Genomic DNA, 18,812 nt, shown 5'->3' with positions numbered 1-18,812 from the left:
ATTCCCTTTATTACCAGCGTTAGCAGATGGAATACTGCTTCTTCTGTTCCTGCTGTGCAATGGCTGTTCATCTTGTGGTAATGCACAGACCAGGCCAATTGCAACTGTACTGTGATCGAATGCAACAGGTTTGTGGATGCTTGCCATTCACAACGCTTGTTGTGAGTTACGGATTAACTTTTCGCTTTGTCTACTTTACTTGCCTGCAACCAGTGTTCTTCTGTCAATGGTGCCCCTACTATTGGGCTATGGATTTATGCCTTTCCAATACGTCATGTCCCGTCCCGGATTTTAACCAGTTGATGGGTCCCTTAGAGGCCGGTGATCAGGGTTGTTCTGGGGATGGCCGTATGGCTCGTGCGGCAGCACTTGGAGTATTTGCTGAATGGGATATCTGTGCGACTGTGCAGAACCACATGCATCAGAGTTTCATCGAATATCACACAAGTTGTCCGATTATGCTTTTGGAAGCATCAGATTACGAGGAGCACATTTGTTCCTTCAACCTACTTGATTGGATGGCATCCCTTTTTTCTAATAACTATAGGGATGATCTTTTGGAGGGGATTGCATTCTTAAGTTCACATACTTTGATTAATTTACCACCTCCTTCATAATAACATTTTCCTGGAGGCCACACTCTTTTGCTCGTCAAAAGAATATATATATACTTTTTTCAACTTGGGTTTTTTCAAACGCATTTGAACTCTGCTTGGCTTTTGAAGTTTGTTTTGGTCCTCTGTCTATATACTATAACCTTGCCAATGGGAGGGTGTTATATGGCCGTTAGGGTCATTGTCGACATTGCTAAATTAGCATGAGCTTTGCTGTCATGATACTGCTTTTGCACACGTTACTACATGCTCTTTATTTCGCAAGACTCTGTTTATTCCTTTCACGTGAGAACTGTCTGGTTTTCACGTTCTCTGTTAAGTTCCTGGAGTTTAGTCTGAACACGATATGCAAGGTCAATCAACAATGTCCCTTGGTATTCTGTTCTGGTCATTCCCTAGCACCTAGACAAAACATGCTAAACACAGCTGCACTGCTGGAGACTACTGCTTTGATATTACGTGGATGCATGTTGTTTTAACACGCACTTGGAGAGAGCCCTTTCTATGGAGAAGAGCTATCATGTTCCTATGATGTTAACCTTCCATCTAGGCTTTAAGGTATGGGATCTGCTGACAAAGCCCAGAGATCTTCTTTTATATAAAAAACTTCTTCCAGTCAAGGGGAGTGGTTAGGCCTTATAGTCCTTTTTCCACTGTCTGTATATAATGACACCCCCCTTCATATTCTATGGAATTGTAACAATGCTAATTGTTCTGAGTTTATGCACTTTGATGCTGGTAGTGGCTCGTATACTGCATTATAGAGCACAATAGTTAAAATAAATATTTTAAAATATTACAGTGACTCTGCCAATTCTTATTGTGGACAAGTACGAGCGAAGGAGCGAAAGGGTATATCTTGCTACTGCGATTCCTGAGAGGGACGGCAGTGTTGTGTTCTTGGTTGTCTAATCATTTGTAGCTTCGTGATTTTGGAGGAGAATGACTGAGACACTATAACTAGTTGGTTTGGGGATTTTGGGTACTAAGGTGATAGGTTTGTACACCCCTATACACCGAGGTCCTGTTTTCCTGCGCATAGTTCTGTGTAGGTGCAGAATTCCGGCAACACCTTATTTTAAAAAGTGGGCACTAATGGTTATAACTCAAATGAACTTTAACAGAAGCTTAAAGGTCGTGAGAGACCTATAGGGAGACAAACCAGGAACCTCAAAAATGAAAACAAAATACAGAAAGTATTGAGGGTTCAGAGACAGGAACATGGGAGAGTGTTTTATTTTTTCACAACACTCTTTTTTGAGGCTGTGACACAGGAAGTACATATCAGAATATTTTCCACAATGGCGACCACCGATGGGATTCCCCTCACAACACGACGTATGAAAGCTGCCTTTCATTACTGAAGCACCTATTTGCCATTTTGGTGCTCCTTAAGGTACTGTGCTACAATATTTTTGTTGGGCACCATGCTGGTTCCATAAATATAGAGATATGACTCTGTGTTCTGTGGAGGTGGCTACAGTCTATTGGGCTTTGTGTCACTGGCTTTACTGTCGATTAATTTCCATGAGGGATTTCTACATGCCCTTCAGCCCAGAGAACGGCAAATCTCCTAAACAATCTCAAGAGTGTTTTTCCATCTACGAGTCACTTAATTTGAGGCTGCGATCTGAAATGAGGTAGCGTGTTACTTTTCAGAATGGCGGCCGGCTGTGTGTTTTCCCTCACAACATGATATGAGGTGGCTGGTTTTCACCCTTAAAGCTCCTACATATTAATTTGAGGCTACTTAAGGTTCTTTACTACATCATTTTCACTTGTCACACCTGTCAGCTTTAAAACAGCAACAGCTGATGGAAATTTTAACTCACACTGTACTATTTGACTGAAGGGCTATAATCTGGTATTGAACCTGGTTGTATTGCCAGTTGTCCATTTCATGTGATGTAAAGTTAACATGATATTATTCTGCTTTGGTGCTTCGTATTGATTTGGTGGCACGACAGGAATAACTTGGTAGGCTACTGGAGAGTATACTCTTCACGCAGTCTTTAAGGCCATACATTGCCATATCTGCACCATCTAGTCTTTTTACATTTTTCCGGTGGCAGTTGTTATGATCCTATGTAAATGGCAGAAGGCATGGGTGTCAATATTAAAGACAGAGACGCCAAGGGTCATCTGAAATGCTCCAAACAAACCTCTCCTACTCCGGAATCATCAGCTAAGGGTAGCCTTGAGCCTTCTTCAACTCTGGAAGCGATTTTACTTAAACTTAATACTGTCCATGATATTGTACAAAGTACCAAAGCTAATACTGAGTTGCTTCAGGTAGAGGTGGATGCAAATCACAATGATCTTAAATCTCTCTCAATACATGTTTCTAATGCGGAAACTAGAATAAGTATTGTGGAAGACTTAACAAATAAACAGGCGAAGCACATCCAAAATTTGGAGCATTCCATTACTTCTCTGAGGAGAGATCTCACAGAGCAAGAGGATCGAAATCAAAGGAGTAATCTTCGCATTTTTGGATTACCGGACAACTGTGAAAAGTTTGCTCCCTCAGCAATTGATTTCTTGCTTACATGGATCCCAAATACCCTGAATATTACCTTCAATAAAGAATTTGAAATAGAGCGTGCCCACAGGGCTCCAACCTTCAAACCAAGATCGATGTCCTCTTCAAGGCCCCTGATTTTTAAACCCTTGCGTCATCAACATACAGAACTAATCCTGGCACAAATGAGGAAAATTAAATCAATACAATGTGAGGGTCACAAAATATCCTCTCAAGACTTTGCCAGAGAAACAGTGATCTGCTGCAAAGGCTTCCTGAATCTACGCAAGAGACTCACTGATTTAAATATCCCATTCTGGCCCCTCAAGATTTCGGATCACTTTCAAAGGTCGCCCACAGATTTTTTATGAACCTTCAGATCTTTGGACATTTTTGGATAATCAATCTGAATCGCAAATGGACTCATAATCTCTTCCTGGTACTCGTCGTCTCTAATGTTTTTGCATTTAATGACATGGTCTGTGCCTAATATTTTTTCATTTATCTAGTACATATGCATGTGCCTTTCTTCAACAAGTGTTATTGTCTCTTATAAGACAGTGCAAATCTTTGCATTGTATTTAGTTCTACTTGGGACTACATCCCTGGTTTTGTTTTGTACAGTGCCTGTTGACCAAACTCACATGGTTATTTTCAGGATGATGCAATTTTTCTGTACTATGTTTAGTATTATTTGGGTTTACATTCCTAGTGTTGATCGCTACCATGCTAACTGACCTAATTTATATGGTTCCTTGCACTTATGTTGTTACAATTGACTATTGCTAATATATTTTTTAATTCTTACCCATTTCTATTTTTTCCTCTTTTCTACATCATTTATTATCAATAAATATTTGATCCTTTATTCATGTGCTTCTTCTACTTTCCATTTTATTTCTTGTTCTGTCTTCTCTTTGTCCAGTGGTCTTTTTTAAGCGGTAATCTATTTATATGGATATATTAGTTTCTGAAGCTATTGACCACCAACGACCTGATAGCTGTACAATTGCCTTATGCTATAGTTATGATGTCTCAATTATGGATATCAGCTTATGGCACTAATTTGATTTAATTTTTCTATAATAATTGTTCTAATCAAATGGTTTGGTTCATGATATTTTTATTTCATAGCTTTACAGTGGTCATTTACGCTATATAATATGTACATTTATTGATAATAGTGCTATGCAATTCTGTGTTTTGTATTTTCCCTCTTGGGTATTTCTTCTTTTATAAATTGTACGATTGTCTGTTTCTCTTTATTCTTTGACTGATCATTAACTTCTTCTCTCATCATTATCTTGATAAGGTTAGTATCTATTTTCTATATTCTCTGTATTCTGTTCTCCATTCTTAGTTTTACTCAACCTTTTATTTGTTTTTCTGTTTAGCTTGCTTATTCTTTCTTTTACTCTATTATCTTTTCTCGGATTCTAAGTTGGTGGTAGTTCATTTATATGTATATACTGTTTATTGATATTATTGTTCTTCATTGAAATATCAAATTATGTCTATGATTTGTGTCATAATGTGCTTCAACTTAGGCCATCATTAGGATTGTCCGCCCGCCATCCTGACGTAGAAAGGGACTGCCCGCCATAAGTGCGGCGGTCCCGTGGGGGCCATTAGGATGCGTCCACCACACTGGCGAGCGCATCCTGCTTTCTTGACATTGAGGTGGGAGGTGCATTTAGCGCTGCCCGCCGCAATGCCAAAAAGGCATGTTGTGCATTTTCATGCACAACGTGGTAGGCACCACACGGTGCCTGCCATGTTGTGCATGAAACTGCAGGGGGGTACCATAGGTACCCCCAATGTGCACCACCCACCCCACAACTTCCTGTGGACCCACTACGGGCTCCGAATAGTAAAGACCGCATGCATTATAATATGGATGGCGGTGTCTAACAGACACCGCCACCATATTAAAACCTTTTCCACCCGGTCGATCCTGGTACGGCCTCTTCGTTGGCTGCCAAGGGAATCAGATTGGTGAAAGATCTTTATGATTCTAATCATGACCCTCTTCACTTCACTTTCTTGGCTAGGAAATATAATCTTAGCAACATGGACTTTTACTCTTTTTTGAAAATAAAGGTTATACATTTTTTAAAATATCCCTCGCTACTGACTCGGTTACTGTTTCACTTCTTTCTATATGGTTATGCTCAGGCCATACCGCATCTAAAATCGATACATTTTTATCCGCTCCACTTCCTTCACAGTCTACAATTACTTATGATAAATGGTCTCATCATTTTAAAGATGATATTTTTAAACACTTTTAACAAGATACCTGGCAATTGATTGGACAGCTATCCCTACGTAATAAGATTGCTCCTTCACCTATTCAATCCAAATTATTTTCGTTAAATTTCCTTTATTGGACGCCTGCTCGTTTGCACAAGTTAAAACTACGGAATTGTAACTTAGAACCAGGCACCATCAACATATGTTTTTTGAATGTACATTATTGCAATCTTTCTGGGGCCTGATACAGAAACACTTATCATCAATCTTTAATATATCTATAGATCTTTCTTTACCTATGATTCTATTGGGTCTATGTGCTACAGCTATTCCTTTACTACTTGACAATAGGGATTTGGAGCTATTAGATTTACTTTTATCCATTGCTCTTAAAATTATACTATCAGAATGGAAATCTTTTCATCTTCTATCCTATCATACCTGGTGGTCTCATACCTTTGTGGAGCTCATACTTTTGTTGAGAAGAAACATTACTCTCATTCCATTTCTAGAAATGTTTGTCAGTCTCTGGACAACTAAATGAATTTGTCCTCTCAAGGGTTGGTACCTCAGTATTCTTTTGATTTCATTTCTTAATTTATTTTCTTTCATTGAAGCAGATGTCCCCTCCCATCTCTTTGACTCCTTTCTTTTCTTTTTTCCGTCTTTTCCCCAGTATTCTTTTATCTTTTTCTCCCCCATGTTTCCCTTTGTTGATCGATCTTATTTATTAAACAATACAACTGCTATATGTCTTTGTCATGATATATGTAGTTGCTTTGCCGGATCCATATGTCTGGGATTTGTATTATTATTTGATGATTTGTATAACATATACTACATGTCATATATTTATTTGCCTACCTGTTTGAATAATGATATGCTTTCAATTCTTTTTATCCCAGTTCAAGGTCTCTTGTTATGAAATCTTTTGCACACTTAACATTCTTTACAAATGTATTTCTCTTTTACATAAGCAATAGAGATATTTGAACAAAAACAACCATGTTTGTGAGCTGATCTGAGGCACTCTCCTGCAGGAACCTTAGACCACTTGACCCAGTATAACACGCACCACCTGAAACTATGGTGAGTATCATGGGCATATGAGTGAAAGGAGGTGCCAACATTCTATTGCAAAGTCTAAAGGTGTCTCAGTTTTGATTTTGCCACTTGTATGCTGGTTATGTAAAGAAAATACAAAAGCATTGAATTGTCTTCGAAAGTAATATAAAATGCATCAGTGTCAATGTCAATAGCATCACATGAATGTCTGATTGTAGTATTTTACAGACTCTTCCTCTCCGTCAGACACTTTGGCCCTTATTATGAGTTTGGCAGCGTGGGAGTGGGCCGCCATGCCAACGCCCCACTCCCACACCACCAAAAGCATAATGAGACCGCCCTCCGGATTCAGACAGGAATCCAGATCTGGCGGTCCTGTGTGGCTGTGCCATGGCAGTTCCATACTAAGGTTCATACGTGAGCATTAGCAAGACACCTCAATGTGAACACCATTGCACATTCCTGCAGGACATGGACTGTCAAGGAACTGGAGGTGCACGCATACAGAGAGGCATACCATGTGCCCCCTTGCATGCATCCCTGGCACAAAGTCAACAGGGGGCCCTGTAGGGCCCACTTTGTTTACTCACCACCACACTTTTCATGGCAGGCTCATTGCCATGAAAACTATGGTGGTGGTGGAAACTCCTCATATGCTTCAAGGTGCCACAGCGTCACTACCAGCATATTAGGGCCCTCAGAACTGCAGCAAGACTGCCAGGGATCACGGATCCCTGGTGGCAGCAGCAGTCCTATGGCAGTTCGACCCCCCAACTTTTAATTGGGTGGTCTTACCACCATTGCACCCCCACCATTGGTTTGGTGGTCCATCGGACACCCAAACTCAAAACAAGGTCATGTGTTCTCTTGATACTCTCTTTACCTCTGCAACCCAGCTCCTTTCCTGTCTCCCTCCAACTGTTTCCTTCTCCTTGTCCCTTGCTTCTCTATAGCTGTCTTTCATATGTGTACTTTCTGTTACATTCTGTGTATTATCTTCAGGGGTGTGCATAGTCTTGCCCCCTACTCTCTTTTGTCCACTGCTTCTCTCTATGTTACATCACACTCTTCACTACATCTTTCAGTTTCTTGTGACATCTCCTTATCCTCCCTATCCTCATTTGGTGTCCTCTCATTCTCCCTGCTTCCCACTAAACACTGGTATTCTCTCATCTTCACCATATGTCTCACCAGTACTTAACACTTTTCCAATTTCCTTCTAGATTAGCCTGGGGTTTGTTATTTATAGGATGCCAATAAAGGTGATAATGAGTTCTCCACTGAATCAGTATCTGTCTCTACCAGGCCTTTTTCTAACTGGTAAATTTCAAACTGTTTGACCTGCAGAAAGTTATTCTGCGAAAAATCTGTCAGTAAAAATTGACAGACATATAATTCTGACACACGTACAAACTGTGGTGTGCTTGGGTGTATGAATTTCACCAAACCAACCTAATCGAGGCCTTTTTTGCAGTTCTGTTGCTCCTTTGAGGTAGCTTTCCAAATGAGTAACACTTTTTTCTTCTTTTTTAAAAATGCAAAATAAATTCAATGGTATTAAGTAAAGGAAGTTGTCTATTGTTCTGTTCCGTTGCATATATTTACAACAGCATCAGATTTCCCCATGCACACAATTTGTTTGTGCACCCATCAGGCTTTCAGGTGGTCCCTTGGATACACGTGGGGAAGGTATAAACTAACCCTGGGCGTAGTTTGCGAAGTAGCGCTACGTGTAGCTACGCGAAGTGCACTTCGCACTACGCGAGCTACGCGTAGCTTCGCAAACTGCATAGTGCACTGTGCAAGATGCTGTTCGCACTGATTGCACAGTGCCGGATGCTTGTCCGCACTGTGCAATCAGTGCAAACTGCATCTTGCACAGTGCAAGCGGTCGTTTTCTGTCGCTTGTGTAGATTGCTACTCGAGCTGCAGCTTTCTCAACGCAGACTGGTAGTTTCTCATCGCGAGCGGTCGCGAGCATACGTGACCACTCGCAATGAGAAACCTGACCTCCCCGCGTTGAGAAGCTCGCCGGGAGGTTTATTTTTCCCGCTCACGATCGGCAACTTGATGTTGACAGCAGCAGTCCTATGGCAGTTCGACCCCCCAACTTTTAATTGGGTGGTCTTACCACCATTGCACCCCCACCATTGGTTTGGTGGTCCATCGGACACCCAAACTCAAAACAAGGTCATGTGTTCTCTTGATACTCTCTTTACCTCTGCAACCCAGCTCCTTTCCTGTCTCCCCCCAACTGTTTCCTTCTCCTTGTCCCTTGCTTCTCTATAGCTGTCTTTCATATGTGTACTTTCTGTTACATTCTGTGTATTATCTTCAGGGGTGTGCATAGTCTTGCCCCCTACTCTCTTTTGTCCACTGCTTCTCTCTATGTTACATCACACTCTTCACTACATCTTTCAGTTTCTTGTGACATCTCCTTATCCTCCCTATCCTCATTTGGTGTCCTCTCATTCTCCCTGCTTCCCACTAAACACTGGTATTCTCTCATCTTCACCATATGTCTCACCAGTACTTTACACTTTTCCAATTTCCTTCTAGATTAGCCTGGGGTTTGTTATTTATAGGATGCCAATAAAGGTGATAATGAGTTCTCCACTGAATCAGTATCTGTCTCTACCAGGCCTTTTTCTAACTGGTAAATTTCAAACTGTTTGACCTGCAGAAAGTTATTCTGCGAAAAATCTGTCAGTAAAAATTGACAGACATATAATTCTGACACACGTACAAACTGTGGTGTGCTTGGGTGTATGAATTTCACCAAACCAACCTAATCGAGGCCTTTTTTGCAGTTCTGTTGCTCCTTTGAGGTAGCTTTCCAAATGAGTAACACTTTTTTCTTCTTTTTTAAAAATGCAAAATAAATTCAATGGTATTAAGTAAAGGAAGTTGTCTATTGTTCTGTTCCGTTGCATATATTTACAACAGCATCAGATTTCCCCATGCACACAATTTGTTTGTGCACCCATCAGGCTTTCAGGTGGTCCCTTGGATACACGTGGGGAAGGTATAAACTAACCCTGGGCGTAGTTTGCGAAGTAGCGCTACGTGTAGCTACGCGAAGTGCACTTCGCACTACGCGAGCTACGCGTAGCTTCGCAAACTGCATAGTGCACTGTGCAAGATGCTGTTCGCACTGATTGCACAGTGCCGGATGCTTGTCCGCACTGTGCAATCAGTGCAAACTGCATCTTGCACAGTGCAAGCGGTCGTTTTCTGTCGCTTGTGTAGATTGCTACTCGAGCTGCAGCTTTCTCAACGCAGACTGGTAGTTTCTCATCGCGAGCGGTCGCGAGCATACGTGACCACTCGCAATGAGAAACCTGACCTCCCCGCGTTGAGAAGCTCGCCGGGAGGTTTATTTTTCCCGCTCACGATCGGCAACTTGATGTTGACAGCAGCAGTCCTATGGCAGTTCGACCCCCCAACTTTTAATTGGGTGGTCTTACCACCATTGCACCCCCACCATTGGTTTGGTGGTCCATCGGACACCCAAACTCAAAACAAGGTCATGTGTTCTCTTGATACTCTCTTTACCTCTGCAACCCAGCTCCTTTCCTGTCTCCCCCCAACTGTTTCCTTCTCCTTGTCCCTTGCTTCTCTATAGCTGTCTTTCATATGTGTACTTTCTGTTACATTCTGTGTATTATCTTCAGGGGTGTGCATAGTCTTGCCCCCTACTCTCTTTTGTCCACTGCTTCTCTCTATGTTACATCACACTCTTCACTACATCTTTCAGTTTCTTGTGACATCTCCTTATCCTCCCTATCCTCATTTGGTGTCCTCTCATTCTCCCTGCTTCCCACTAAACACTGGTATTCTCTCATCTTCACCATATGTCTCACCAGTACTTTACACTTTTCCAATTTCCTTCTAGATTAGCCTGGGGTTTGTTATTTATAGGATGCCAATAAAGGTGATAATGAGTTCTCCACTGAATCAGTATCTGTCTCTACCAGGCCTTTTTCTAACTGGTAAATTTCAAACTGTTTGACCTGCAGAAAGTTATTCTGCGAAAAATCTGTCAGTAAAAATTGACAGACATATAATTCTGACAAACGTACAAACTGTGGTGTGCTTGGGTGTATGAATTTCACCAAACCAACCTAATCGAGGCCTTTTTTGCAGTTCTGTTGCTCCTTTGAGGTAGCTTTCCAAATGAGTAACACTTTTTTCTTCTTTTTTAAAAATGCAAAATAAATTCAATGGTATTAAGTAAAGGAAGTTGTCTATTGTTCTGTTCCGTTGCATATATTTACAACAGCATCAGATTTCCCCATGCACACAATTTGTTTGTGCACCCATCAGGCTTTCAGGTGGTCCCTTGGATACACGTGGGGAAGGTATAAACTAACCCTGGGCGTAGTTTGCGAAGTAGCGCTACGTGTAGCTACGCGAAGTGCACTTCGCACTACGCGAGCTACGCGTAGCTTCGCAAACTGCATAGTGCACTGTGCAAGATGCTGTTCGCACTGATTGCACAGTGCCGGATGCTTGTCCGCACTGTGCAATCAGTGCAAACTGCATCTTGCACAGTGCAAGCGGTCGTTTTCTGTCGCTTGTGTAGATTGCTACTCGAGCTGCAGCTTTCTCAACGCAGACTGGTAGTTTCTCATCGCGAGCGGTCGCGAGCATACGTGACCACTCGCAATGAGAAACCTGACCTCCCCGCGTTGAGAAGCTCGCCGGGAGGTTTATTTTTCCCGCTCACGATCGGCAACTTGATGTTGCTGATCGCGAACGAGGAAAAAGTCTCGCCGGGATGTCATTTTGCTTGCTCGCGGTCGCCAACTTTACGTTGAGGACCACGAGCAAGCAAAAACATGACCGCTGCACTACGCTACGCTACGCTACGCGTGTTTGCACTGTGCTACGTGCAATACGCGTAGTGCGAATTAGCGCAAACTTCGCAAACTACACAAGCGTAGCGTAGTGCTTTGCCCAGGCTTAGTATAAATGCTGAGGCATGAAGGGGATGGTGGGAGACGCTAGACACGCCTGCTGCAGTACTATTGACCTCTCATCTGATAGGCCGCCAGTGTCACCTGCATGCTAGGATCGCATCTAAGTCCATCACTTCCAGGTAAATTACATAGTCAGCATTTAGACTAATTAACAGAGCCATATTCATGTCAGATGACCTCGGAATGATTAGTTTAGCTGGGACAGTGTGTCACACATCCCGATTATGCGCTAACTTCCATAACACTACTACTACTACTACTACTACTACTACTAATAATAATAATATTAATAATACTTAATATTCATTTAATAAGTTTTATTCTATTTGTTGTTATACTACTATTACCATTACTACTAAAATTACTACTGATATAATAATCCCAATCCCAATAATAATAATGATAGCAATAATCGAAATCACAACCACAATAATACTAATAATAATAATAAGCATCATCATCATCAAAATCACAATGATAATAATAATAATAACAACAACAATAATAATAACAATAAAGATAACATTATTATTATTATTATGATTATTGTGATTATTATTATTAATAATAATAATAATAATAATAATAATAATAATAATAATAACACTAATAACAATAATAAGCACCATCAAATTATAATAATAATAACAACAAAAATCATAATAATAATAATACTATATGTAAGTTGTCAGGTCAGTTGGTGTCTCAGCAAGGACATTGTCATTCACATCTCAGTTGATACTTCTCAAAATCTGGCGGAAATGAGGCACAATCTACCTCCTAAAGGACCTTTGATGCATGCATGAAGAAAGTTTATGGTGAAGCTACTCATATATGACCTTACACTGTTTACGGGGGTACCTGAGATGAATCAATCACATTCCTGGCCACTGCCTCTGAAAGTCTCAGTGGCCTGGGATGCAGTAAGTCACACACATATTTGACGTTTCAGAACATTTGGTTTTGCTTGGTAACATATGGTGATATACCATGATAGTTTATCAGATGCCATGGTAATTCTTCAGAGGCAGATGCATCTCCATACATATAATACCAAAGCTTGTGAAAGCCTGATCAGGATGAACACAACCAGTCAGATGTTTACGTAATGCCTTTTTGGTGGTTGAAGGCCAGTTGTGCTCATTGAGAGTCAGTGCCCTCCTCATCAAGTGCCTCATTAAAGCTGGTAAGGCTGAGGAAAAGTTTGTCCATGTCAGGCCAGTACCTCTGAGAAGTTGGTGGGTCTGGTGATCACTAAAGTAAACATAAAGGCATTAACTCTGCAGGACTTTCAGAGGCATTGATATGATTTGTGATCAGTTCTAACCTATTCTTGGCAGCTGTGCGAGGAGACCCGCTGACATGCAACTGACTTTGCTACAGCACCAAGATCTCTTCAGAAGTATAACTGACATGAAAATACACCTCCTCCTCGCCTACATGCTCTTAATATTTAAGCAATGTAAGTAATAGTCATTGAGTTGATCCTTGCAGGTAATTTTCTCTTCCTCGGATGTAAGGGTTTTTCAGAGGTAGCATGACTGATTCCACTATTGCCCTACCGACTTTTCATAGTAAAGTGAATCAGTCCCTTAGCTTGTGTTCATATCACCCACACACCATTCTCGCATATTTCCCAAGGCATGCCACAAAGAACTACCAAATGGAAGGTCTGAATCTCAAAGAACACCCATGGATTCTCACTTTAAATTATGGTGATGCAGCTGAAGCTGATGCATTGTGAGATGTACAGTGAAACAGATGCCCCTAGGCTTTGTACTTTCTTCGCAAGTTGTTGCTTTGTGCAGAATGGTAAGTTAGCTTATTACTAGCATCCATTTCATCCATAACAGCAAGATTGTCAAATAAATGGCTTGACACTAGCTCAAGCAGCGATTTCCGCAATACTTTCCAGCAGTAACAACGTTGTTAGAGGCATCCCAGATATTTACTAGGAGGTGTGCGATTTTACAGGGTGACCTGCTAGTAATACTTCAGCAACTCTTGTATTTACCAAAGATGTTTGGAATTGGGCAGAAGTGAAACAAGCATTTGCAATGCAATTGGTCTCGCCTCTGGGACCTTATATGTTTTTAGCTATGCAGCACATTAGCCTGGGTGCTGAAACATCTACTGTTCTTTCACATGGAGGGAAAATAAGCACCAAACTGTGTGACATGCCAGATATGTGAACACATGAAGAGAAATATTGCCTTTCAGTCGGAAATGGTATAGTCCAAAGCTCTGTTTTTAATATAAAATCAGAGCCGTCGGTGGTCATATCACTGAAAATACAGGATTTGACAAAAATAGTATTGTCGACGTGTGCTCGTGGAAGACAATTTCTATGGACTGGAATCTAGAGAATGCTTAAGTGATTCTGGTATTTTACTGACATCTGCTGGTCGTTTTCTATCAAGAAAGTTAAATAGAGGCAGTTGAACAGACAAAAAGTCCCTAAGCGGAAGCAGACAAGCCCTAGGGCTGATCTCCAGAGCCCACAAAGTGCATACACATATAAGTATATACTAAAGTATATACAAGAGGTCTCGAATGCTCGACCTAAAAATGACTTATGATCCTCTGTCCAGTTACTGCCCAGGTGACAGTGAGGAGTAAGTAGCAAATAAAAGTGTTACTTTAATTTTCAATTACATAACTCTTCGCTACCATGTTCAAGTGCAACCAGAAGAAAATGATATTGTGAACAAATATATATTATGAAAGTATACAATCTAAATATGCTGTTTTCGGGTTAACACAGGTGAAACATACATTGAAAGAATTCAAGCTAATGTAAAGACTAGCATAAATAAGAAGTATGCATTGTATTGCCTTGGGTTTGGCTTCGACGTGGACTACAAGTTCCTAGAGAAGATGGCACTGGAAAATGGAGGTCTAGCTCGCCGCATATATGAAGATTCAGATTCTGCTTTACAACTTAAGGTATTTATGACCTTTGTATTTTATTCAATTATTTATGAGTTTATGTATTTAGTTATTTGAAGTTTTATTTTTTTAATTTTACAGATTTTTTTTTAGTGTAAACTTAACCCCAAGGTATCGGGTATCAGAGCGCTTTACACGAGCACCAGTTGCGTTACATGAGGACACATTCATTTTTGTTAGGCACGGGAAGATTAAGTGATTTTCCCAGAATTGCAGGATGTTGGGCTCGAACCCGGTTCTCCAGATTTGGGGTTGTCCGCCCTAGCAGTTAGTGAAATAACAAAAGTGCACTGCCTGTCGATTTTCGAGAAAACGCAATTAAGTCGTCAAATATGATTTTCCCGCTAAACCATGTGCTCAAGCCAAGAGAAAAAAACTAGTAGTATTTTGTTTTTGTTATTATCATCGTAAAATATATACAACAAAATTGTAAATGAAAGTGCAGATTCCCATGAACCACCTTACATACCATTCCTTCAAACATACAACCACTCACATATCCCATTCTGACTATAAAAAATGTATAAACAATCATCAAACATAGTGTCCGAAATTGATATCAATTCCCTATACAAAAACAATATAGCAAAGATTTTTGAAATATATCAGTATATGTTCTTTCGAGAATCACATACATTTCAAATTCAGGATCCACCATTGGTGTATGTTAACATCAAAGGTGACAAGAGAACTAGGATCAATGGATGAATAGAGGAATAATCAAGATCATGTGGACATATGATACTTGATTGAAACAATAAGATGCATAGGGACCAAGGGCTAATTGTTTTCCAGAGACACGCCGACGCGTGTTTCGGTGTAACCCCCACTGAGGGCGGGGTATCACCTTCTTCAGGGATTAACTGTGGAATCAAAGCAGGGGTCCAATGGGGGTCTGTATAATGATGATAATATGCAGAGTATTAGGAGCCAGCAGTAATCAAAAAGACACTAATTAATTCATCCACCAGATGGCGGCATCAACCTGGCAGGGAGCGGCCTTCCCGATAAATGATCGACATGATGCAAGAACGTAAAGGAAAAGAGTAGACCCAGCTAGCGTCTGATGTTTCGCGAAGGTCTAAAATGATATAGTATGAAGAGACGATCCAAAGAGTATAAATAATCTGAAGAGTTAATTCAAATGCTCTGCGAAGTCCGGATAGTAGAAATCAGTGCATGGGTCAGCGGCAAGTGATAATCCGCGGACGCCCGCAATAAGCTATTGGCAGTTAGGCCAAATCCTCTCCCCCAGTTTTTATATACCAGAGCGGGGGGTGTATGATACGCGAATAGACAGTTAAATCGCAATAGACAGATGGTGCATCAAAGAATAACAAGAAGTTTGCAAACATTCCACATCTCCATGTATCATTTAGCAGAGGACCAATAGAAACATAAGTAAAATTTTTGTGCTTCAGTTGAAGAACTTTTCTATTTTTAAGAATTTAATTTCTGGCAGTTGCGTGGTTGGGGGACGGTCTGCCCCAGTCAGCACCTTTTTGGGGGCAGCGGCGAGCGCAAGGTAAGTTTACTTTTTAAAAAGTGTATTCGTTGACACCCCCCTCCCCTGCTCTTATCTGCACTGGCTGTCACCGGGCAGCTAACTCAGGGACCGCCCCGGGGGGCAAAAGCTCCTGCTACGCCACTCATTCTGGTAAATTTAGCTAAGACATATATGGCAAATCGGCACACGAGCAGTAGAACGATATAAAGGAAGAGGACAGGGCGCAGGAGGACAAAACTAATACCAAGAGGTGAAAGTCAGGTGCCCCGTGGTGTACACACTGGATGATCTGTCACATACACAGGCAGTGTATTTAAAGTGGGGGAGGGGGTGGAGAGCAGAGAACCCACCGTGTGCGTGGCGTTCGCTGCATGGGGAGCAAAGAGTGGATCGTGGAAGGTGATGGTGCTGTATGGGTGGACTGGAGGAACTCAGGCTCTGTTAACTCAACCTCTACCAGTGGTGGGTTGGGGGAAGGAGACTTGCAATATGGACTGAGGTTTCCCAGCTGAAGAATGAGCTGGATGGGAGGTGCATGGTTCCAGGTTTGGAAGGCTGTGCTTTGCAGAAGGAGGCTTTGGATGGGCCAGGATTGCAACACTGAGCAGTTCTCAGGGTGGCATTAGAACAAGAGTGAAAGAAAATTGCCAAACCTGGGCGCTCACTTTTAACGGACATTGAAAAATCCAGGTTCTGTCGCCAAAGATTTTTTTAATGGAGTCAGAACAGGTACAGCTCAGATGGCAGCAGTGCAAAAGCTACCATAGGTACGCAGGCACACATACGTACCACTCAGATAAAGGCATCTCTGCCACTAATGAAGTTACTGTGCTCATCAAAGCAAGTTTCTCTTGTCCGGAAACATTTTTGAATTCATATTGCAGTGTATATTTCGGGAGTAGCCCCCCTGTTTTTACAGGACCCTCAAACGATCATGTGTTGTTTGAGAAATTGGATTGTTGTTTGAGTGGGGTGTTAACCCTGCTAAAGCAACAACTACAATCCCTGTCATAATGAACCACAAAGGACACTAAATTAACCAGTGCTTAACCCTTTTGTAGATTGGCACAACAGCAGTCAGGCTTCACTTAGAGGAAATGTGTAAAGTATGTGTGCAGCACACAAACAGTAATATAGTGAAAACTGAACACAAGAAAAATACCACTTTAATTCAGAGAAATAGAGTATATTTAACACATTTTTCCACATCGAAACAACAATAATCCTATCCGTAAATCCGGAGTTATGGATTTTTAAAGTTCAAGGTAAAAACTAGTGCCTAAAAGGTCAAAGCACCAACTACGGACATCTAGCCACATCGAGCGCCAGTTGGATACAAAAAGTGCTTTGGGCCCAGTCAACATTTACCTTCAGACTTAGAAGAGATTTGAAGAAAAAGTTTCTGAGAAGGTAGTATTCAAGTGTGGCATGGCTGCAGGCAGCGTCCGCAAAAGAGATGTCATCGGGGAGTCGCTAGACGGAGTTGCAGTGAAGATTTCCACGTTCGGACTTAGTCTCTTTTTTGGAAGTCAAAAATCTACAGTGGGGCGAAGCTGGGGGCTGTAGCTGATGAGATTTTCATGAGGTTGGATACTTTGTTGAAGGACTGCTTACCAGGATTTACTGTTGCGGAGAAGAACGTAGTGGGAGCAGCCACAAAGTCAGGCCGACCTGTGATGCACCTTGGGTGGATAGATGGGCAGGTCGGTCCAGGTTTCCTCTCGGTTCTCACAGCAGTTTTTAGCCAAATATGTTTCTAAGGCTCAAGTTTTTAATTTTGGCTATCTGGGCACCTTTTAACATCTATATCAAAAGAGAAGGGCTTGGAGTTCCTCAAGGTCCAGCATACATGCACCAGGTAATTAGACAAGGTACCCAACGGGCATCACAGTGCTGGCCTGACATTGGGAAAAAGCCCAATGATGAAGCATGACACCTACCTAGGTGTGTGAGGGCATTTGTTCCTGCTGATTCACTCTGCGAGCGTACTCTGTGGAGCTGAAACTGACCTGAGCAGACAAACACACTTCACTAGCAACTTACCCTTGGTACCTTGTAATCTTTTAACACCACCACCAAGGGTTCAGGACTGGAAGGGCACCATTTGGTGCAGTTAGGACTCAGTCAGGCTGAGTGCGGGTGCAGGTTCAAGATGGTTGGAGGCCTTTCTGTCCTCAAGCCCCTGATCAGGAGGCCAGCCAATTAGCTCTTAGAGTCACTCTGGTAGTCCTGGGTTCAAACAGTGGAACAGCACTCAAGCAACAGGGCATGCCTCTGAGGGCTCAAGGTAGACTTCAGGCAGCAAATATTAATTCCAGGTGCACCAACGTCATTTTCTCAAGTACACAGCAGGCCACAGCAATAGGCAGTCTTCTGAAAGTCCTTCCACAGGTCCAGAAACTGAACTGAAATGTGGGTCCAAGGGTCCTATTTTTATACCTGGTGCCTTCTTTGAAGTAGGAGAAGTTTCTAGAGAATTCCCTCTGAAGTGCTTGATGTTTTCTGCCTCCTCTGCTCTGGCACCAAGCTGGCTGCATGAATAATGCAGTGGTGACAAGTCCTTTATGTGCAGATAGGGCACAACCTATTCAATTGGAAGTCGGGCTATGCCCAGCACGACCCCCATCCTGTCTGTTATGGCACATCTAGGCATTCAATTAATAAATAAGGGGTTTGTAAATGCAGCTTCTCGCCCGCGAGAGTCTAAATGTGGTGAGGGGTGTGGGGAGGGCAGGGTGGCTGCTAATTCGACTGGGTGCTGGGGTTCAGTCAAAAAACCAGGTCTTGAGATCCTTCCTGAATTGGGTGAGCGACGGGGATCGCCTAAGGTGAGAGGCAGTGTGTTCCAGGTACGAGGTAGGAGAACGATCTTACTCTGGTTCTAGTCTTGTGATCCGTAGGGTGGTGGCCAGGGGCAGTTA

At 41.9% G+C, this 18,812-nt stretch overlaps 1 protein-coding gene across 1 annotated transcript in view; it reads left to right on the top strand.

Annotated features, from left to right (window-relative positions):
* LOC146797518 (inter-alpha-trypsin inhibitor heavy chain H4-like) overlaps positions 1 to 18,812 on the top strand; it is a 548,934-nt gene that overhangs the window by 160,730 nt on the left and 369,392 nt on the right. The window contains exon 10 of the mRNA XM_085627617.1: positions 14,200 to 14,381. Within this exon, the coding sequence (XP_085483743.1) occupies positions 14,200 to 14,381 (182 nt within the window). The remainder of the gene's footprint in view (positions 1 to 14,199; positions 14,382 to 18,812) is intronic.

Source organism: Triturus cristatus, chromosome 9, assembly GCF_964204655.1.
Source record: "Triturus cristatus chromosome 9, aTriCri1.1, whole genome shotgun sequence".
Classification (NCBI taxonomy): Eukaryota; Metazoa; Chordata; class Amphibia; order Caudata; family Salamandridae; genus Triturus; species Triturus cristatus.
Note: the sequence above shows the minus strand (reverse complement) of the source record. Positions and strands in the feature narration are given on the sequence as shown.